This window comes from Adiantum capillus-veneris, chromosome 21, assembly GCF_014529385.1.
Source record: "Adiantum capillus-veneris isolate H3 chromosome 21, ASM1452938v2, whole genome shotgun sequence".
Lineage (NCBI taxonomy): Eukaryota > Viridiplantae > Streptophyta > Polypodiopsida > Polypodiales > Pteridaceae > Adiantum > Adiantum capillus-veneris.
In genome coordinates, this window is record NC_140951.1 from 27,412,191 (window position 1) to 27,434,477 (window position 22,287).

At 42.5% G+C, this 22,287-nt stretch overlaps 2 protein-coding genes across 2 annotated transcripts; both read right to left on the reverse strand.

The window, feature by feature from the left end:
• Positions 1 to 2,883: 2,883 nt before the first annotated feature.
• LOC147430685 (uncharacterized) lies at positions 2,884 to 4,798 on the reverse strand. The gene is made up of 3 exons (XM_086493572.1): positions 4,413 to 4,798; positions 3,618 to 3,925; positions 2,884 to 3,434 (listed from the first exon to the last, which is right to left on the reverse strand). Exons 1-3 carry the CDS (start codon positions 4,796 to 4,798, stop codon positions 2,884 to 2,886), a joined length of 1,245 nt encoding a protein of 414 aa, XP_086349698.1.
• Positions 4,799 to 5,079: 281 nt separating this feature from the next.
• LOC147430686 (uncharacterized) lies at positions 5,080 to 6,039 on the reverse strand. The gene is made up of 2 exons (XM_086493573.1): positions 5,899 to 6,039; positions 5,080 to 5,808 (listed from the first exon to the last, which is right to left on the reverse strand). The coding sequence occupies exons 1-2, from the start codon at positions 6,037 to 6,039 to the stop codon at positions 5,080 to 5,082; spliced, it is 870 nt and encodes a 289-aa protein (XP_086349699.1).
• Positions 6,040 to 22,287: the final 16,248 nt, after the last annotated feature.

Consider the following 22,287-nt stretch of genomic DNA (forward strand, 5'->3'; position numbering starts at 1 on the left):
AAACCAAACAAAACAACATGTTCACTAATTTATCCTACCAACGTAGTTCAAAGCAAGGTATGCTTTAGTACATTAAGGCAGTGAATCAAATTAACACATAGAAGTATGTGCTTCAATTATTTCTAGTAGCCAAGGTTGAACGTTGCTATATGGCATGGCCATCAGAAGATCGAGCCATCTTTTTCATCAACCCATTCAATCGATTCAGGTGGACCTTGAGCCGGATTACCTCTCCTTCTAGAGTAAGGACCTGGTCCTTAAGTGCATCAATTTGGATCTGGATTTCCCTATTGGGCATGTGTGAACTTTGCACTGATTCATGTTGCTCCATGTGCACCAGCATGTTGAATTGGTTCTCCTCAATCTGAGTCATTCCTCCATTGAAGCGTTGTGCACATAAACGCACCTCATTGCGAAGGTCTACAATTTGTTGGCCATTCGCTTGCTGAGCCAACAAACGTCCAAAAGTGCTTCCAAGTGTCATTCAAAGTCCAACTTCCTAGACTCACTACGGACAAAGAAGTCCCATAATGCAACCATGAGTTCGTGATTCGCATCATTTACCACAGGATTAACAGAAGAGGATCCCACGCATCGAGCGCTTCTCTTTTCCACTCAAACATTGGCAAACCTTGGAGGAGTGGACTCAATACCATCAAACTCGGTCTCAACGATGGTAGTGTTATTAGTGTTTTTCATAGCTGTACCATTAAAAAGTACATCACAATGCATATAAAGTTGAACTATGTGTCAACTACCACGAAGGAAGTAATCCCTTGCACAATATCACAAACATAACATCTTATCATACAAAAAAAACATAATCTACACAAAGCATAAGAGATGTAAGTTCAGGAAAAGGCACAGAGAGACTTTAAAGTTTTCCTCAAGCAACATGCATGATTTTCTCTCTTCCTTATTGCACACCTCTCTCTCTCTCTCTCTCTCTCTCTCTCTCTCTCTCTCTCAACATAGCAACCTATCCTCTCACAAATGTGAGGATCAATGCACAAAATTATTGTGCTTAAACAAAGATCTCTAGGATATGAACCTAATATCTTGGATCCCTCAAACTCAAATCGCAAGTGGAAAACTCTATTGCATAGAAACACCAAGACATTTAGAAATGTATCCAGATTTTCAAAGAACATTGCCTAAAATGGATCACAAACATGGCAAAGTTGTTGATATGTTTGTCATAAAAACAAACACAATCAAGGACACTATTGTGCCACAAATGATCTAAGAGGCAATCTCAGCGTAGCTCGCTTCATCATGCAATTGGAAATCCGCTTGGAGTTTCTCCATTCCTAAATTAAGGACCGTTTTTCCATCCCAAGGTTGATTCTTTCCTGGATTAACAAACAAAAGTAGTTAAAAAATGGAGACTTTATTTGAAATAATACAATCGAAGCACCAAACACAACAATTTATACGTACCAGTTATTGCATCTATGTATGGTACTACCAAACATACAAGTTGTTTAGGTAAGTAGATTTGGTAGATCAACTAAGTGAACTTAGAATTTTGGAGGTACTCCCAATCATTGGGAACAGAGTATCCTTCATATCTAGCAAACCACTGAGCATCATCTTCATCTTGGGAATACACACACTCCTTCCTTACCGAGTAGACACCGTACTCAACGTTGGAGGAGTATGCCAAAATACGCAAAGTAAGAATATTGATAGATGGCAACTTCATAAGGTCCGCAACACATAAGGAAACAAAAAAACCATGAATCCTACTTTATGCCAAGTGAATTCCTGATTTCATACACACATGCATGGCCTTGTAGTGCTTGCGGATGGTCCTAACAATTTTTTCGTGCGGCAAAGATGCGCACCAAAAATGTGGCTCTGCTTAAAATAATGAAAAAAAATCAAGGTCCCAAAAATAACACAATAAGTCTCCACATAATAATGTCTTAATGGTGGACAAAAAAAATACTAGGATGTGGATGATCTTCTACATTTAATAGAAAGGACACCTCGGAGATGTAAGAAATTTGCTCCATGATCTTTATACCCAAATGGAAAGAAAAAAATAGATGATGTGAGGAAGGAGCAAAACATTCACATGACATAGTTTAGTATATGTTATGGGGAGAGGTAGAAAATTAATTCATGAAATATTTTATGATTTGAAACATATACAAAGAAGAAGACAATGATGAGAAGGATTGGAGCTTTCATATGGCATTGATTGATATCTCATGGTACATATATTGTTAGTGCAATTGTTTTGTAAATTACATCAACGTTATGTAAAAGAATTTTCACTCCAACATTTGAATGTGAGAAGAACAGTGCAACATACAATTGTCCATGAGTGAAGACCAGTGTCACCAGGTATAGGCCCAACATGGTAATTCTTTGGCCGTGTAACTTATTTATCATAATACAGAAAGAAGGATTGGAACCTTCATATGGCATTGTTTAATATCTCATGGTACACAATGTTTATTGTTAGTGCAGTTGTTTCATTTACATCAACGTCACGTAGGAGAATCTTCACTCCATGTAAAAATGCAACATATAATTGTCCATGATTGAAGACCAGTGTCACCAGGTATAGGCCCAACATGGCGATGCTTTGGCCCTATGACTTATTTATCATCATACAAGAAGCCAATCTAACTGGAAACTGGCAACTTTGTACCAAAATGCACAAAACATATTCAAGGGATGAAAACCTGAGTGCCAACCCATTTACCTGTAATAGCTTTTGTCTCCAAAACTCTTGCATGAATTCCTTGCACACGAAGCGTGTCCCATTACATAGACCTCAACTTGGATCAAGGTTCCATAGTAGAATTATTGGGGCATTCATCTTGAACTCCAAGCAATGTGTTGGAAATCCACCATCCAAGGTGAGACTATTTAAAAACTCCACAGAGTATAAGAAAGATCTTGCATCGAGTTTTCCACCACAGAGTCGACACTAAAGTATTGCACAACATCACCTTTCATTGTGTACAGGGCCGTAGCATTGAGAATATCAATTTCAAAGTTTTCCAAAGCAAGGATGGCCCCCTCTTTGAAGTATTTTGCATGGACCACATCTTTATCAATTTCTAAATAGATGCAACCTATCAATACATCCAATGAAGATGAAGAAAGAAACATGTGACGGGGGATTTCTATCCTCTGTTCGTCACTGATTGTCAAATTCCCATTTCCTACATCCATAAGCCATTCTCTGTAGGCAGAATTTGCAACATCACCACCTCCCACACGCATGTTATGTGCCAATCTAAAGATCTTCACATGATTCCATAAGTGCGATCGACAAAGTGTAGCATCAACAATGTCAGCACGCGCTCCTTGGAACACCACTGGTAAGATCTGTCTGAAATCTCCCCCAAGAAGTAACACTTTTCCACCAAATGGATTTCTTGAGCACATGATATCTTGCAAAGACTTGTTTAAAGCTTCAAAGGCATATCAATGCATCATAGGAGCCTCATCCCACACAATCAACTTGCACATTCCAAACAATGCAACAAGTTAACCCTGAACAGGGATATTGCATGTGCTGCAACTATCAAGGTCCAAGGGTATCTTGAATCTAGAATGTGTAGTGCGACCATTTCACAATAACAATGTTGAAATACCAGAAGATGTTGTGGTCAATGTAACTTCTCTTTCTCCACGCACACGTGACAACAAACAATTATACAAATAAGTTTTCCCAGTCCCTGCAGGACCATCTAGGAAAAAAATAGCCCCACCATCAATAGTCAATCCATGCAAAACTGCCTCAAAAGCAATCCTTTGATCTTCATTTAGAGTCTTCTCCATTTCACGTGACACGGGTAGCTCTTGCATTGTGTCAAGGCATTGCTCTTGGAGAAGCAAGCTATTTTCATCACGTGTCACAAAGCGCTCATCGGGCATTGGAATTCCAAGAAATTCAGTTAAACTTCATCCAAAAGTACCAAGAATGTTATGCAAATCTCTCAATGCATACATACCCTTTAGCAACTTGTGTACATCCATCTAACGACTCATATCTCATCTCCAACATGTGTTGATAGTCCTCAAACAAAAAACGTCAAAATCTTTCACATAAGAGATGAGGGGAAAAGGGTTCACAAAACAATAGAATGGTCACAAACAAATGTCTCAATTGCAAGCCTATATGTGTATTGCAAGCTTCCTCGATGCATCCAAACCATTCCCCAGCATCTTCCAAGATACCGCTTGCTATGCATGCTGCCTTGAATGTTCAAAACAATACACCATTTGTGGAGCCTAGATCCTCAAATGATTTACATCATTTACAAATAGTCAAAAGCAAACGGACATAATATCGTTCACCTACAGAGGGCTTCATAAAATACATCCACCCAATAGTGTCCCTATGACGTCTCTTTGTCCATTTTTTGGAACTCGAATTCCACACCCACTTTTGAGGAAAATCAATGTACAAACTATCGTTTGCATCAGCATTCTCCAAGTTGCATGTGAACCACTCTGTCAAAATGGTCTTCTCTACATTATCCCTTTGTAAGACATCATTAAGTCTATCATTATCTCGAAAAGTCACCATTTGACCAGCCGGAACATGCACGCTTAATCTCTGAACAACTGGTGCGTCATCGTGCAAAGGATATTCAAAAAATTTCCAGCAAGCCTTAGATGCAGATACATAACGACCATCCGTGTACATGTCTATCTCATCAATGTTCTCCCTTTCTGCATCACATATCGATGTATGGAATCTTAAAATTTCCCTATCAGGCCCCTTGTAGATGTACTTATAGACATACTTGACGCTGAAATTGTAGAGCATACCTCAACATTGATATGTGCATTAAATAGTGTTGACAAAACAAGATTGTATGGCACAACTCATCGATTATCAATAGTAGAACCCCTAACCTTGGAGTTGAAGCCATTGTTTCGTCGCACATAAATGGGGTAGCCATTATTATCCATGCTTGTTTGCTCACAAAATGAACGTGGATATTTTCTAATACACTGGCCATCAACCATGCAAGGAGATGAACTATTGAACTCACCACATGGGCCATGAATGTTACAACTAATAATGATATCATGCAGCACTAGAAATCAGTTTTTATCTGGTAGCTCTGCACAAACCATCTTGTCATAGTCAACTGTTGATTGAGGTTTACATCGACGATCTAGAATCAATAATGTATGAGAATGTGGAAAGCCTCTCATTTGGAACGCCACGACAGACATGTAAGCCAGCACTTTCCCCAAAATATATTTCTTTAAGATATACTTCATCATGCTTGAGTGTTTTAGGAAGAAAACCCTGGTGGTTATGTCTGGTCGATCAGAGGAAACCTTTCCTGGAAGTAATGCCTCATTTATTTCTATCCATTTAGGGCTACATGTGAATGTGATAAATAGGTTTGACTTTCCCTTTGCACGCACAATTGCCATTGCATCTTGATACAATTGGTACATGTGCCAAGGGACGCCTATAAAAGATGAGGTTAAGACAATTCTTTGACATGTAGACCGTCCAAGTACAGCATCACTCCCATACAAATGCAGCATGTCAACCAAGCCTGCATACAGTTCTAGTCTCAACATCTGTTGATTTATACGGACCCATGGAAGATGACATTCCTCAATGGCACAGTATGCATCAACCATGAATTGTTGAAGTAAACGACCCCCACGAAGTAAGAATGACTCTGTATCAGCACGAACATGTAGCCGATATGCATAGTACTCTCTTTGAGTGACACATTGTCGACCAACCAAGGCATACAAAGGGCCATGCACATTAGCATAAGGAAGCTTGATATGCCATCCATCTTCTCCCTATGGAAAGAGAAGAACATACAATAGTGGCATGTACAACCCGTGTAGATTCAAAATCCTTTGCAGCCTTCCATTTTGACAATATATCACAATGTCTCGATGGCCAGCTGTTTGTACATCCCCTTGACCTGGAGTAATCACAGCAACCTCATTGCCAAAGTACTGCCTGGAAGTATTTCTATTCTCACAAATTGTCATTTTGATCTCCACACCAGAATTGTCACGTAACATTCTACCAACATTCTAGAAGGCATTCGCATACAGATTACATGATCCCATCATCATTGGTAATGCTTCAAGAGTGGACAAATTCAAACCATCCAAGGCACTCATACGATTCCGAACCTCGTGCTCAGTATCATATACATATATCTGTGCAAATTTTGGCACCCATCATTCATGTGGTAGTAGAGAACCAAATCAATGGTACACACCGCCATGTACACGAAAGCAATATGCACCAGACCTACCCATCAATGTCTCATCAATGGTAGCTCCAAGAGATGCAAATGCCATCACACTATTGTAACTCCTGATGTTTCTTCTGAAAGACCTACTCAAAGCACCGCTACTATTGAGTAGACTCTCCAATACATCTGGCGGTCTTGCAAGAGGAAAGAGGGATACTTTCACACCTTTGCAACAATATTTTCCCATTGATGGTGTATCTTCCTTCTTCATTTCACATGGCCAAAGACGTGCACCACAAAACTCAAAGAAGGAGGACATGGTTCCTGTATGATTTGTAAGCAATGACACATGTATCAATTGTAGCATGGAAGGGTGAAGACCTTGTATATAGGGATAGGCATCTAGAATGCAAGCAATTCCTCCAAGTGATGTGTAATGAACATACGAGACCTGCTCCTCATTTTGAGCATCTATGAGAGGGCAAAAGTGTATGTCATGTTGATGGCGCTGCTCTCTTATGTTGGAGGTGTATTCCCTTGCCCATTGTCAATGATATCTTCTTGTCGGATCCAAACATGGAAGAGTGTGTTTTCTTCGTTCTTGTCCTTGCATGAAATTTTGCAGAGGGACTTGTGGAATATAACATCACCATGGATATAACCCTCCGCAAATGTGGAGGGACTCCTACCACGACCATGGTCATTTGTTGAGCATGGCAAGGCATCACTTGGCAAGTATACCGTACGTTGTACAGCGAGTTGGCGTCAATAATTCCATGCAATCTTTTAGCGTGCACGCACATGAGAGGAATGACTTGGAGATTCAGGAAGACAAAGGCATGTGTCCCTTGTCCTCGTAAATGCTTCTGTTAAGCAACATGGAAAACGCTAAGTTCATAATGAGTGCATAAGTCTTATCATTTTAGTTACCCCCAAATGCAAGCATGAAATACCCTCAATACATCATAGTATTGATTAAAGTAGTGTACTTAAGGTAGGGAAGTTCCTTATCTACAGTAACTTCCAAATGCAAGCATATAATACCCTCAACACATCACAATATAAATGGAGTAGTATACCCCAAGGAAGGAATACAGAGCGCACATGAACTCAAGGCTTGTTTGATAGATCCTTTCTATAGCTTTAACAAACCTTTCCTTTCATGCGTCCTCCCACTTCTTCTATCAGTAAGATATATTAAATTTAATAGACGTCATAGGATAAATTAAATATGAAATGACATTGCAGTTGAAGACTCTTGTGAGACTTCCTGAAGGCTATTTAGAATCTCCTATCATTGGTTCTCTCTATGATGTCAAGAACAGGTTTTTCATGGGTGCTTGCATGAACAAGGAGAGAAAGCTTGAACCGCCCAAGTGTAATTAGAGTGGTTTTGTTGGTTTTCTCACCCAATGTAGTAGATTGGTTTTTCCAATTCCTTCTCCAAATATTGTAGGTTGGTTCTCCCAATTCACATTGAAATAGTACGCTTAGGTATCAAGACTCATCGGTAAGTCTATTAGCATTGCCCGTATGACAAAACATGCCCCCTCATGGGGTCTTCCTATGGTGCTACAAAATGTGCTTATCATGGCTACCTATATGAAGAAGAAAAGGAATCTTAAAGTTTGGTAGATTGGTTATCAGAGTTTCTTGCCCCATTGCAATAGACTGGCTCTCCCAGCTCCCTCTCCTTTTTGACTGCTATTCAAGGGGTCTTGCTTATCTCATGCAATATTTCTCACAACAACGTAAATGAGGTAAGGAGCTCTACGTTTTCCACTGTAGTATGAGGAATCACTTGGGTTTCCTTTGAAATAGCAAATGTTGGGGTTATATATATATATATATATATATATATATATATATATATATATGTATATGTATGTATGTATGTATGTATATTTATTTATTTATTTATATATGTATATAAATATATATATATATATATATATATATATATATATATATATATATATATATATATATGTATATGTATGTATGTATGTATGTATATTTATTTATTTATTTATATATGTATATAAATATATATATATATATATATATATATATATATATATATATATATATATATATATATATATATATATATGTATGTATGTATGTATGTATGTATGTATATGTATGTATATATATATAACTCCCCCTCTCTCTCTATCTATCTATGCTTCACAATGCTAGGAATTGCATGTGCTATGTAGTTCTTTTTTTGAAATACAAAATGCCTTTTATAGTCGGGGATGTTGAGATAAGGTTACATTTGGCCTCTTTTATCTCTCTCTATGGTGTTAGAAAATGTGTTTATCATGGCTACATACATTAAGAAGGAGAGGAAGCTTCAAGTTTGGTAGATTGGTTATCAGAGTTGCCTTCCCCATTGCAATAGACTGGCTCTCCCATTTTCCTCTCCATTTTTGACAGGTATCTTGCCCGTGATTAAGAGGAAGAGTCCAATTGATTGACATGTGGATGTGTCAAGGGGCCTTGCTTGTCTCATGCAATATTTCTTAGAATAACGCAAATGAGGTAATGAGCTCTACGTTTGTGACTCTAGTATGAGGAATTACTTGGGTTTCCTCTAAAATAGCAAATATTCAGGCTAGTTTTTGGCACAACTTTTCTTGATTGCTCTCACGGCTAGGAATTGCATGTGTCATGTAGTTTTTTAGGAATATAGAGTGCCTTTTGTCATGAGCGTGAATCATGCGCTTGCTTGACGTTCAGAGATGTTAAGATGAGGTTCCATTCGACCTCTTATCTCTCTCTCTCTCTCTCTCTCTCTCTCTCTCTCTCTCTCTCTCTCTCTCTTTGTGCTTCACAAGGCTAGGAATTGCATGTTTCATGTGTTTTAAAAAAATATAGAGCGGCTTTTCTCATGAGCGTGAATTGTGCACTTGCCTGATGCTCGGAGATGTTGAGATGAGGTTCCATTGGGCCTCTTTTAGCAGTGCAATATGTTTACTCAATTTAGACATCATGGCAGCGTGATAGAACGTAGGTGTAGTAGTCCCAATGGCCCCGAAGGCTATGGAGGAAAGGTGTAGAGAGGTAGCTCGTGGTCAAAACTGGCAAAGAGAGAGAGAGAGAGAGAGAGAGAGAGAGAGAGAGAGATGTTTTAGCAAGGCAATAAACTAAGTCACTCTAAAAAAAATCTTAAAGCTCTCAAGTATTACAGCATTGATATTTTGTATTTTCCGTGCTCAAAAAAGGGCTAGGTTTAGTGTAATCCCACATAAATTTTACTTTTAAATTCATTATTTGAAGCTGAGAAAACCTATAAAGGCATAGAGGATAGCTCGTGGCCAAAAGTGGCTATGAGAGAGAGAGAGAGAGAGAGAGAGAGAGGGAGGGAGGGGGAGGGAGACAGTTGTCTCAAAAGCTATAATTTGCCTCCAACCATTGTTCAAAACCTAGGTTTAGTGCATTCTCACTCGCAAATATGGAATTCGCCTTTAAATTCCAACTCGAAAGCAAGAACGCCTCCAAAGCTCAAAGGAATTTAGGGTTACCCTAAACTTCAAATATAGGCAAGGGTTTCCCTTTGCCACCACCCATCTTCGCCACTCACATTTTGGGAAAAAGCATTGCGTATTGGAGTGCTCGAAGATTGGTTAATTGTAATCCCACATATCAAATTTAAAATTTTGAGATTCTAATTTTCAAGGTGAACGCCTAAAAAGATGAAGCGATTCCTAAGCTACACGTGCCTTCAGGGGGGAAGATTTCAAAGGTTCATAGACAATAGCTTGATTTTGTAAACAATAAAGAAAAAAAACCTAGGTAATGTAGAGGCTACAGTGTCACTTTCACAGGACACACAGTTAGTATAGTTGATTTGGTCTGGTTCACACTGGAAGGACTCTTTGGGCTAGGCAGTGACACGTGGTAGGGATACGGACGGTGGTCTAGTGGACATCGTGGCCAGTTCCTGCCTCCACATGGCTGGCATTTATGAGCCGTTGGTGGCTCTTTATGGTTGTACATATGAGTAGTAGCTGTTGGGTCATGAGCATTATCTTCTTCACATATGGTCTAGCGTCGTCGTCTAGAGTAGCGAGTCTATACACACAGCACGTCAGCACCATCTTTGCACATCTGAGCCTCGACACCCCCATTGTACCCGTGAGTTCTGGGCTGGAGCTGAGTGGGTGCCATGCCAGAGTTTGTATTGGTTCTTTGAGATAGTCGAGTCCTTATGTTCTGATAGGCAGTCATTAGAGCTTCAAAGCGCACTATTGAGTCTTTTGAAGTACTACAATAGAAGACGTCAACCCTTGGTACCTAGTAGAAGTCCACCAACCTCATCACCCATACCTCCATCCGGTTCTACATCTTCCAGGTCACCTTCCCCGGTAAAGCTCTCTCCCATTTTGTTACAGCAAGCTATTGAGCAACAGACTCCTGAGCAAGCGGCCATGGAGGCGTTGACCAGTGTTTTGGCCAAGATAAACATCGAGTTTCCTACTTTCAAGGGACTCTCCTCAGAAAAGATGCAAATGACCATGCAAGGAGGTTTGTATCTCTTTGTAGAGGTCGTGGTCTTAATAGAGAATATGCTTATTTGGTGCTATTTCCATCAACATTGGATGGTTTAGCAGACAAGTGGTACAGTCAGTTTGCAGAGAATCACTTTTCAACTTGGGCAGCTTTAAGACAACAGATTTGTGAAGCTTTCAGACCAGGGGACTTCCAAGAAAGAGTTCTGGATGAGTTGGCCAACCTGATGCTTCAGCCCAAAGAGACTTTTGCAGAACTCATGACCCGAACAAAGTCTCTATGGTCGCCAAGCTTCCTCAACCACCAGGCGAGTTCATGGTCAAGGAATGGGTAGAGAAGGCTCTTCCAAAGACTTCTCAGCAAAAATCGAGGGAGAATCTCCGACTTGGCCACCTTGGAGGAGTTTGTTGCAGCTGCTACTAGGATAGAGGGGCCAAGGAAGCTGTTTACTGACTCTTCTTAGGTAGAGACTACCTCTGTACTCTTGGAGAGTTCATATGACCCTTTGACTTCTTTACGTAGGGAACTTGAAGCCCTAAAACTACAACACGCTCTTCAAGAGGAGAAATCAATCGCTCTTAGACAGGAGAAGCCCCCACATCTTGAGTCTTTGGATCAAATCAAGAGAGAGCTAGAAGACCTTCAATCTCAGGCTATGGTATGGTGCAGCTCGTGTCGCTCTCCAAGAAACCCTCCACAGGCCTGTCCCTTTTGGGTTTATTGCCACTTTTAGCAAGTCTGGGCATGAAGACAAGGATTGCTACTATATGAAGGGATTGCAGCAAATACAACAAAGTCAAGGTCCTTCTCTCCAACAAGAGCTAGCACCAACATCCAATATGGTTTCCCCCTATGGTCATCAAAATTACATGCCACCTTTACTCAATACCCCTATTTTCCAAGGTATGTCAAGTACGTTTCCGTCTCAAAAAATTTATACCCATGCAACTTCAGCTCCTCAAAGCTTCTACACCTCAGCCTCCAACTCCATGCAACAACAAGAGCAGAACCTCGTCCCCCATTTCGTCCGTCTAATCGGCCCATCTTATGCTACAGATGTGGAGAATATGGGCATTACCAAAGTAAGTGTCCTTTACCTGAAGGGTCTCCTCCTTCCCGACAATGTCCGGAGTCTAAAGACCACTATAGTAAGGATTGTCCCAAGCAAAGGGCATCCTCATCTTCAGGCCCAACTCAGAACCAACAAGAATTCACATTCCCTAAGATCAATCTGATCGAAGTGAACACCACCCCTCAGCCATCACCTGCTACTCATACATTTCAGCCACAACAAGTGGGGGAGCCTGCTGGCGTACTCACTCGGGAACAAAGAGGAGCTCTTGGTCTCAGCTTGCCAGCAAGTCCATCTCATCCATCTCCACTTCCACAACCTAACCAAATTGACGAGCCCTTCATTGGTGCTAAAAGTAGGCCAATCTCTATGGTTTTTAACATTGATGGAGCCTTCTTAACAGCAGTGGCTGACTTGGAAAAGGTCAGAGTTCCAGAGGAAGCCAAGATTGAAGGAGCTAAGCCCACAAACGGAAGAAATCTTGAAGAACACCTTTCAACAAGTCTCCCTTTATGAGATGCTCCGGCTAGATGCAACCCTCATAAGTGACACCCTCTCGGTCATTCAGTCTCTGTACCCGGGTGCAGGGCCTAGTGGCGGGCATCTCCCTGTACATCCCTCAGAGTCTTACATGATTTCTTATCCAGTTGCTCCCCTCATCGACTACAAAAGTCCTTGTCTCACTGTGTCTATTCTTGGGCATCAATTCTCAGGTGTCATAGTGGATGATGGATCTGGGATCAATATGATGCCAGAGTTTACTATGTTGGCTTTAGGTCTACAGCTTACCTACCTACTCCATTCACTGTTACATTGGCGGACCAGAGGACAGTCCATCCAATGGGCATAGTAGATAAGATGCCTCTGAAGGTACAAGACTTCACATTTAGCTTGGATTTTGTGGTGGTCAGTCTTTCCCAAGTGGAGGAAGGATTTCCTTTGCTTATTAGTAGACCATGGTTGCAGCATACTAAGGCACTTCATGATTGGGGAAACAACGCTATGTGGATAAATACTCCTGGCTCCCCCATACAACCAATTCGACTTGAAGGAGGTATGGATCCAGTAGTTCATCACAGCTCGTTGTCAGTACAGTCCAACCCCGACCCCGAGTAGCCTATCCCACCTGACGGGTCTGATGAAGATATGTTGCAGTGGTTGGAAGCTACCAAATCTTTGCCGTGCTATGTGGTCTCTTTTAAAGCCTCAGCTATGCCTGTAACACTCTCTCTCTCTCTCGGCTCCTCAAGCTGACACTAGTGACCCAAGTAAAACAGCAGAAAGTGTGCCAGTCAAAGAAGCAAGTGTGTTAGTCTCTGATGACCATGATTCAAGTGTTCCTCTGATTGAAGCCATCGGCCTTAGTGAACCTATAACACATCACCGAAGGGGGAAAAAATCTCCTCTGCATGAGTTCACCAACGTTCCACCTCATCCTCTAACATCTCTCGGGTCTGACGCCTTGCCCACTCAAAAGCACTCTGCTATGTCTGAAGACTTACCCTTCGAGGAGCTTCCACGAGGATGGTTACAAGAGGAGTATGCGAAGTTTCCAATCGATCAAACACTAGCCCATGATGTCTCAAAGCTCTAAGAGGCAGCTCACTCTTCATCTTCTGAGGCACCCTCTCCAGTTACACCTCCTAAATCGGTCAAAGAAGTCAACTTGGGCGACCCTGACAACCCTCAGCACGTCCTCTTAGCAGCTTGGTTATGGGAGCATCCCGCGTTACTTAATTAGGTAATCTCTTTTATACACTCTTTTAAAGATGTTTTTGCTTGTTCCTACAAGGATTTGGAAGGGATCCCACCAGAATTGGGTGTCCATATTATTCCTCTGGTTGAAGGGGCTAAGCCTATTAGAGGCCGAGCACTTACAAGCTCAACCCAAAGTATGCAGAGGCTGTCAAGTCTAAGCTAGAAAAGATGCAAGAGGCAGGGATCATTGTACCTGTGGAGCACTCCGAATGGTTATTACCCATGGTGATAGCGCCTAAGAAGCAGTCCAATAAAATCCGTGTGTGCGTAGATTACCACGCTCTGAACAAGGTAACTATCCCAGATGGTTTTCCCACAACTTTCACTGAGCGTGTGCTAGAAGATGTAGCAGGGCATGTATTGTACAGTTTCATGGATGGGTTCAGTGGATACAATCAGTTGGGCATCCATCCAGGTGATCAAATTAAAACAACTTTTGTGACTCCCTGGGTATTTTTATCTACACTAGAATTTCGTTTAGGTTTAAAAATGCTCCACCTTCCTTCAATCGAGCAGTATATCTCATATCCTACCCTTGCTTATGGATCATCTTCGCATCTTCATGGATGATTTTTCAACTTTCTCGGGTGCTCAGTGTTCAACCCCAGTGGAAAATCTAGAGGAGCACCTCGCTCAGCTCTCTGCTATCTTTCTCAGGTGCAGAGAGGCACGCCTGAAGCTCAATCCAAACAAATGTCATTTTTTGGTCATTGATGGCACACTTCTAGGCCATATGGTGTCTGCTAAAGGTTTAGCACCTAATCCAAAGAAGATAGTGGCCATCTTGAAGTTACCACCTCCCATCAACCCAAAAGGTGTGCAGAGCTTTGTAGGCCACACAGGCTATCATCGTAGGTTTATATGCATATATGCACAAGTGGCTTAACCACTGACCCGACTCACCAGTGCTATTGTCCCCTTTCAATGGTTCAAACCTGAGGCTGAAGAATTTTCATACCTCAAAAAACGCCTAATTGAAGCACCTATTCTAGTGGCTCCCGGTTGGTCTCTTCCTTTTATGTGCATACTGATGCCAGTCAACTGGCTGTGGGTGTTGTGCTCACTCAACCTAGTAAGGAGGACAACTTGGATCGCCCTGTTCACTATGCAAGTCGCCTACTCACCAAAGCAGAGTGCAACTATAGCACCACCTAAAGGGAAGGTTTGGCTATTGTGTATGCTTTACAAAAATTTTGCCATTATTTATTAGGAGTCCACTTCATAGTTATTACTAATCACCATGACCTGTGCTATCTACTTAATAAGCCGCAAGTTGCAGGTCTGTGCGCTCCTTGCCGCACTGTCGAAGCAAGGGACTTGCCAATACACTGTGTGCGAGCCACAAATGGCTCCAAGCACACAACAAGCCTAAACTAGCAAGCTCAAGAGAGCAAAGGGTGTGTCACTCACCGCTCTACGCTCGCCTTCGTGGTGGATTCCTCGCCGCGATGAAGAAGGAGACGCCGCTACGCCGCGCTCAACCGCCTCGTCGCCGCCGTGTCTTCGTAATGCTCGATCGCACACACACTCTCCCTCTCTCTCTCTCTCTCTCTCTCTCTCTCTCTCTCTCTCTCTCTCTCTCTCTCTCTCACATGCACACACACACGAGGAGGTGAAGAAGAAGAAGATGGAGATGGAGATGGAGCAAGAGCAATCTTCTATTGCACAAATGAGAGAATGAGTGAATTTTAGGTTTAGTTGGCTTTTATATGAGCTCACCCCATTCACACTTGGGCGCCCATGCTTAGCCAACTAATCCCTTGAATGTCCCAGTTAGAGTGCGCCTCTCATCGGCGATCACTCTTACCCTTTTCCTATTGGTCCGACAAGCCCGGTACCTGACTCTACCAAATACATAATACACGTCCGTCGTAGGTGATGGGGTGTCCGTGAGCCGTGAGGGTTAACATGCCCCCCTTCCTGATGTAGATTCCGTCCTCGGAAGCTATTGAGTTGAAGCTGGTTCGTCGAGGTGGAAGAGCATTTGAGATGAATGTCCTTAGCCTTCTTCAGTCACTGCAAAATCAAACAACATTGGCACAGTAATTGCATTCTCTTAAAAAGCATATGCAGTTTTAGGTAGACAAATTGATTGGTAAAAGAATTTCAAACAATTTGTTAGCAATGAACATTAAATTGCAATGTAATCAAATGCATAAACAGATGTAAAGGTAGAAAATTAAACAATTCTGGGGTCGCTAATTTGACGATCGAAAGGCACTAGAGATCGAATATTAATACCATGGGTAAGCTTCTTAATTATCTGTGGTCAATTAAGTTGTTTAATCGCGAGAGCCAAGTATTCATGTTCGAGGGGTGACTAGAGGCTATATCTAGAAGACCTTGTAGTTAAGCTACCATAAAAGGAATTTCTCATGAAATCATCGCCTGACTGATTACTTTTTCTTTGACCCCCCAAAGTCTTTTCACATTGATTCAATTATGATGTGTGTGCTTATTTTGTATGCCTTGGGTTTTTTGCTTTTCAAGGAAAAGCGCCCACACTGGGAACCTCTAGGGCTCTAGTACCATAGGCGATACATGTGAGTGAAGTACCAATTTAAGCAGGGATTTCTCTTCGAGCTTAAAATTTTACATTATGGCACTTTGATTTTTTGTTTGTTCATTTTCAGCATTTTAATTTTGTAACTTTGGGGGGTCATATAACACTGTTACCCTCCCCAGGCTCATCACATTAGTAAACTCCCTTTATAATACTTAAGCTAAAGGTCAATAGGGTTAAGCCCACCAGAAAGCCCTAGTACATTTCACACAATGCTGCCTAAATCGGATTAAGAACCTAAGTAACCATTGCTTATTAGGAAGACATTCCCCATGGTATTAAGAGAAGATTTCTAATACCTAGCTTGGTCAAACTAGCTTAGTCGGACTGCTTGAGTTTTAAACCTAGACAACTGATTATGACAAAACATTACATTGAATTAAATGTTTGATACTAAGAAAATGCATTGAATATTATGCTACCAATCACAATCAAGGCAGACAAACATGGATGCAAAAAGATAAGGGCAATGCTAATGGATATAAAACACTTGTTTGTGTTGATGGTCGCGCTTGATTTGAAGTGTGAACGAGAGAAAGGTTACATGAAGGTCCAAATCCTATCAATAGCAACACGCTCCTGTACACACTAGGAAACAAAAGGAATACCTCAAGGAGGCACATTAGTGGGAAAAGAGAACTCCGCTAATCTCTCAACTCTAAAACAGAAGCACTCCTATCGTACTAATCTTACCTACCCTCCATCACTCAAGTGATGAGGACCAAAGGTGTTTTATGGCATAGGTTTCTGTTTCACTGTACCAGATGTGACATGTGTAGGTCTGAGTCAATGTTTTGACTTTTGATGTGCATACTCGTTTGCTAATTGCTCTTGCTCTTTTTTTTTCTTTTTTTTTTGTGAGTATAAAGCTTTATATGTACATTCCCTAAGATTGGGAGATATAGAGGTCAGGGAGAAAGGTTGAGAGGGAAGCAAGTGAATGATGGATGTCCACAAACACTCCCCCCTTCCTTGGGTAGATCATACCGTTTGAAATGATGTCGTCACCCTTTGAAACCAGTTGTTCCAAGTTGTTATAGGTGAAGATTTTTGCCAGTAGTTTTCTATTACCCTAGGTGCCTCGTCGAGCTGCAAGGGTGGTAAGGTACTCTCCCAGGATCGAACTTGAAGTGGTTCATCAGGTGATTCTTGAACACTGGGAGGTGTGGATTCTTTTGTAGCTTCAGGGAGGTCCACTACTATAGATGGAGGCTGTGTAGAAGCTTTTACCTCTATGGATGTATTACATGAGGAGCTAGAAGCTTCATGGGACTCCCCCCTTCCTGAGCTAGGTGGAACAAATCGTTCTTTCTTTGGTACCCAAACTAGCTCGGGAGCGGGTGTGTAGCATTCTGTGATTTTTTTCTTTCCACGATCATTGATTCGTTTTGGAGCTACGGGATTGGGCTCACTTGGGTCAGGTGATAGGTAAGAGCACAATCTACGTTTTGGCACCCAGATTTGATCATTTCCTTGATAGTAGCCTTGGGCTTCCAATAGTCGTTTAGGGATCCATCGCAACATTTTCTTACTTTTCTTGGAGCGAGTGGTACGTTTCTTACAAGGCTTCTGTTTTTTAGCACTAGCTATGGTCACTAAAGAAGCTTTAGGGACCCACTTGTATGTTTTCTTCGTTACATTAGGATGAGTCTTGTCGGAAGCGATATGCAGTGCTTGTAGCATATTTAAGGGTACAGGCATTTCATCCCCCTCAGGTGTTACCCAAGTCGTCCCCCTATTTCCCCAAGTGTCTATGGTTGCTGCTAGGTGGACCCAATCCACATTGTCCGACTCAGTCATCCCAGGTAGGATATCCATATAAGGAGAATCTTGGCCAATGTCTGTATCCTTCTTACAAGTGTAACAATATTGTAGTGGGGCCGAGTGAACTGTGGTGTCACAGCGATGATCAATAATGGTTTTACTCCCTAAGGGGTGTACCTTACCAGTCACCAAATCCACTCTAAGGACAGAGTCTTGGAATTGCAAATAGACATGATTTTTAGACCAATCATGAACCATTTGTGCTTTCCTCATGAATGGTCGTCCTAAAATCATTTCATATGACATAAGGTGTTTAGAGAAATCCATTACAATGAACGTATGTCGTACCTTGTGTCCTAGAACTTTGATCTTAAGATCCTTGAGCATCCCCATAGGTTTGGCTATGGTACCATTTGCCATCTTTACCACAACGTTAGTAACACTGAGGCGGGGTTTTCCCATGGATTCCCAACAATCTTTTGTAACGATGCTAACTCCCGCACCACCATCAAGAATTCCCCTTGTAGTTAATCCCTTGGTAGTGATGGGTAGGGTCGCATTAGACTCGTCGCCTTCAAAATACTGCCCTAATTCGTTAATGGGTACCTCGATCACAGACTCGTGTCCATCTAAGTCAAGTGATTGCGCATGATTTTCCTCATCAATCATAATCGAGTCAGGCCTATTTGGTTGCGCAAACTGCGGTAATCCCGTTCGTAGCTCTCCGTTAAGGAATGCTCGAAGTGCAAGGAATAACTCAGGATCTCCATACAGCTTTGCTATGATCGTGGTTCGGACCTCAGAAGACATGAAGTCCACTAGTTTGGCAACATTCATTGGCATTTTGCAAGGTGTAGGTCCTTGACTAGGAACTGGTGAGGATGGAATCTCATATTCCTCAATGGGATCAGGTATTCCTTCGTTAAACATCCTTTCCAACAAGAAGGGTGTATGCTCACTTTCTGATGTCCCGTCCTCGCTCCCTTCTTGGATGATACTAGATATGGCTAACGGTCTATGGTTCATGTGGGGTGGATGAACTTGCGTGGGAAACACTGTGTCATGAATTTTGACATGCATGGGTTCTGGTTCGAGTTTCCTTTGAGTCTTCTCCACTAAACCTCTTAGATGTTTCACCTGCTCAATCTCGTCTACTGGGTTTGGGTACGTCCCAATCTTCTTTTTACGATTCTTCCCTTTTTGCCTCTGCGGTTTATCTTGGGGGTCTTGGATTGGATTTGGAAACACTTGTGGTGTTTTCAGAGGCTCTTTATGGTTTTCTCTTATTCGGTTTTCATTTGGTTCCATGTTACGGTTTTCTTTGTCGGTCTTTCCCTTTGTGGTATTGGTTCTAGTCTCCATTGTCTTGATTGAATATGAATCATCCTCGAGGTCATTCATATACACGGGGTCATCTCCTGTTCCTATGTTTGTTTTGGAACTTGGCTTTGAATTTCCCGTATTCTGCGACCTCTTCCTTCGTGTCTTCTTTTTCTTTGCTTGGATAACTGACGCGGTATCTCTCTCTTCGAGGATATGGCCTGGCCCTTGAAGCATGGACCGTGTAATCGCATAAGCGGGTGCGACGGGTGGTATTGGCGATGTCACACTAGCAATTTCGACCAAATTTAGGGGTGTGATTTTAGGCGCATTTGGGTTATAGGGGCATTGGGCAATCAAGTGGTCTATGCCACAACGATTACATGTGAGTATTGGCATTGCAGACGTGCTCCCTTGATTCATTTGCATCTGTGCAGCATTCTTTTGTAGCATAATAGGGCACTCCGCTGCCCGATGTGGTCCACCACACTCGTAGCATTGAAGAGGTGGCCTCCTAGCCTGGGTGTTGATATTTTGACCTCTGGATGCGAGAGCAGCAGCTTGATAAACCGGCTTGACTTGCCCCCAACAATCTTCCATGTAGTATATAGGACACTCTTCCAATGTATCAAGTCCGTAGGCAATACTAGTGTCTATTTCCTCCTCACAGCCATCTGCATAAGCATTTGATGGCTCGCAACCCACTTGGTTCATAGGGGCGACTCTTGGATGCGGGGGCTGTGGTCCTAGCACAGGAGGTGGTAGCGGTGTAGCTTGTACAACATTTTGAGATCTAGGGACCATGTGTTGCGGTAGTTGCTCAACAGGTGGAGCAGGCATTAATACAGGAGCTCGAGGTGCATCCGTCCAGGCTACAGGTGGTCTATTTGCCATCATACGTTTGATCATTAAACAATCCTTAGCTTCGTGACCATACCTACCACATGCGTTGCAAGTTCCATTAAATTTTACTCTAAACATAGGGCACTCACTAGTGCTATGTGGACCTAAGCAAATGGAACACCATTGTTGCTCCCTTCTTGGATACATGTGACTATTTTGAGGGGGTCGATTATCCTTAAGAGACTCTTGGATTGCCTTGGTGAGGTCTGTCAAGAATGTCTCAAATACCTTTGGCTCATTGGCAATGGGCTTTGCAGTCATGGGTTCATACTCAATGGCTTGTGAGCTAGTGGATCTCGTGTCAGTAGACACCCTCATGCTTGCTATCATCAAGTTGTCCTCTAATTGGATTGCATTGGCAGTGACATCTTCCCAGGTTGTGATACCTCTAATCACTAGTCCATTATAGATTCCTTCATTCCTCAACCCTCGAATGAATCGATCAAGCAGTTGGTTATTGTTGAAGCGCTCATTTATAGGGCAGCGAGAGTTTAAGTGCTTTAGACGACTAATGAAGTCCCTTACTGACTCTCCTTCCTTACGTTCGGCCTTCTGTAGCTGAGATGCTACACCCCAAAGCACACCTTCTCGTATGTACTCCTTTAGAAACAACCTTCGAAGGGTAGGGTAGATTGTTTTCTCGTCCACCCTTAGGGTTCTATACCAATCTCCATCCTTCCCACTTAATGTCAAGCTTAAGGCATTGCACTTATGTAGTTCGTTGCGTTCCCCTAAGGAATCACATACTTGTTCAAACACTTCAATGTGTTTTCTAGCATCTTCGTCCCCATTGAATTTTTGCGTGAGTTTGGCAATTTGTACTGCCTTACTTCTAGGCTCTCTATCAGATGCATGACGCATATTTTCCGCGATAGATCGACCTATGGTTTGAGCAAACGCTGCCAAGTCACCTATGTGAGGAGGCAGGGCCGGTGGAGGTACTCTTGGAATCATATGTGGGAGAGGGACGGGTACCGGTCTTGGCATATGTGTGGATGATGCAGGATATGGAACATAACCGGGCGTAGGTCCACTCGGATAAGGGCTAGGGAGCGGCACTCGAGGAGCATGAACAAGTGGTACAATTGGAGGTGTGGGGGCCATGTGTGCATAAGGGGCTAGAGGCACATACGGTCGAGGCCCCATATTAGGTACTACGACACTAGTTAGTGGCACTACGCTAACCGTAGATGTCATCGATACATTCTCTATCAGGCCTATCCCTGGAGTGAGCACTGTGTTTTCTTTAATAGAGGGTTGAGCCAAGTTAGGGAAGCTAAAGTTGTCGCTCGAAGGCTCAGATTGAATAGAGACCCTAGGTGAAATGACGTAAGATGGGTCCATGGGACTCATTAGAGGAGTCTCCATTTGTGATAGAGTAGGCTGTTGAGCCTTGCTCGTATCCAGAAATCTCATGGGGCCAGTTGAGAGTATATTTATCCCTCGATTTTGCCTTTCCGATTGAATAATGCCATGGATAACATTACAGATCATTTTCTGTTGATCTTCGATGCTCGTGGCACTAGAGGTGGATTGTACAATCTCTATCCATCCTACATGGTAGGCGTGGCCAGAGTGTAGATCCGTCAACACCTCAGTGTGGAGGTCGTATGTCCAATGATCATTAATGAACAATCCTTCTAGAGTCGACGTGTTAACGGTTTCTTGTGAGGTAGAAGCAATGTTGCTCCCCGTGATTTTCCTTGTCACCAACGGTACTCTAGAGGGAACTTCTAAAGGAGGCAGCTCAACAGGGCCTTCTTGGTAAGAAGTTGGCAGGATATCCACATGGACACTCTTTGGTGGTGTGGGGTCCACATGCGATGTGAAAGGAGAGTCCACTTCCCCACCCCCTTCGTGTGCTTCATTTGCATCAGGTTCCGAGCGAGTAGCTCTACCTAATGTTTCCATGAAACGGCTAAACATACTAGTACTAGGCTGTGGAGCTTCGGGAGGTGCATGGCCTTCTCTTTCAGTGTTTTGGGTAGGGTATGCTTCCATGATTTCTGAGTCGGAGGAGGAATCACTAGCGGCTATTTTAGGGTCTTGGGTGGTGCTACCTTGTGTCCCCGCTGAGGGTCTAGAGCCTATCGTGGATGGATAATGGGTGTCCGTATGAACAGAGGCACCCTCAATATGCTCGTGTTCTAGCACCCGCCCAGAGCGTAAGT

Excerpts from the sequence above, each read along its gene's own strand:
- LOC147430685 (XM_086493572.1), bottom strand. The coding sequence starts at position 4,798 with ATGCTCTACAATTTCAGCGTCAAGTATGTCTATAAGTACATCTACAAG. Across the intron at positions 3,926-4,412 it reads TACATTGATTTTCCTCAAAA|TTTAACTGAATTTCTTGGAA; the intron begins GTGGGTGTGGAA and ends TTTTGGATGAAG. Across the intron at positions 3,435-3,617 it reads ATTGACCACAACATCTTCTG|CTTTAAACAAGTCTTTGCAA; the intron begins GTATTTCAACAT and ends ATGCCTTTGAAG.
- LOC147430686 (XM_086493573.1), bottom strand. The coding sequence starts at position 6,039 with ATGTTACGTGACAATTCTGGTGTGGAGATCAAAATGACAATTTGTGAG. Across the intron at positions 5,809-5,898 it reads CAGCTGGCCATCGAGACATT|GGAGAAGATGGATGGCATAT; the intron begins GTGATATATTGT and ends CTCTTTCCATAG.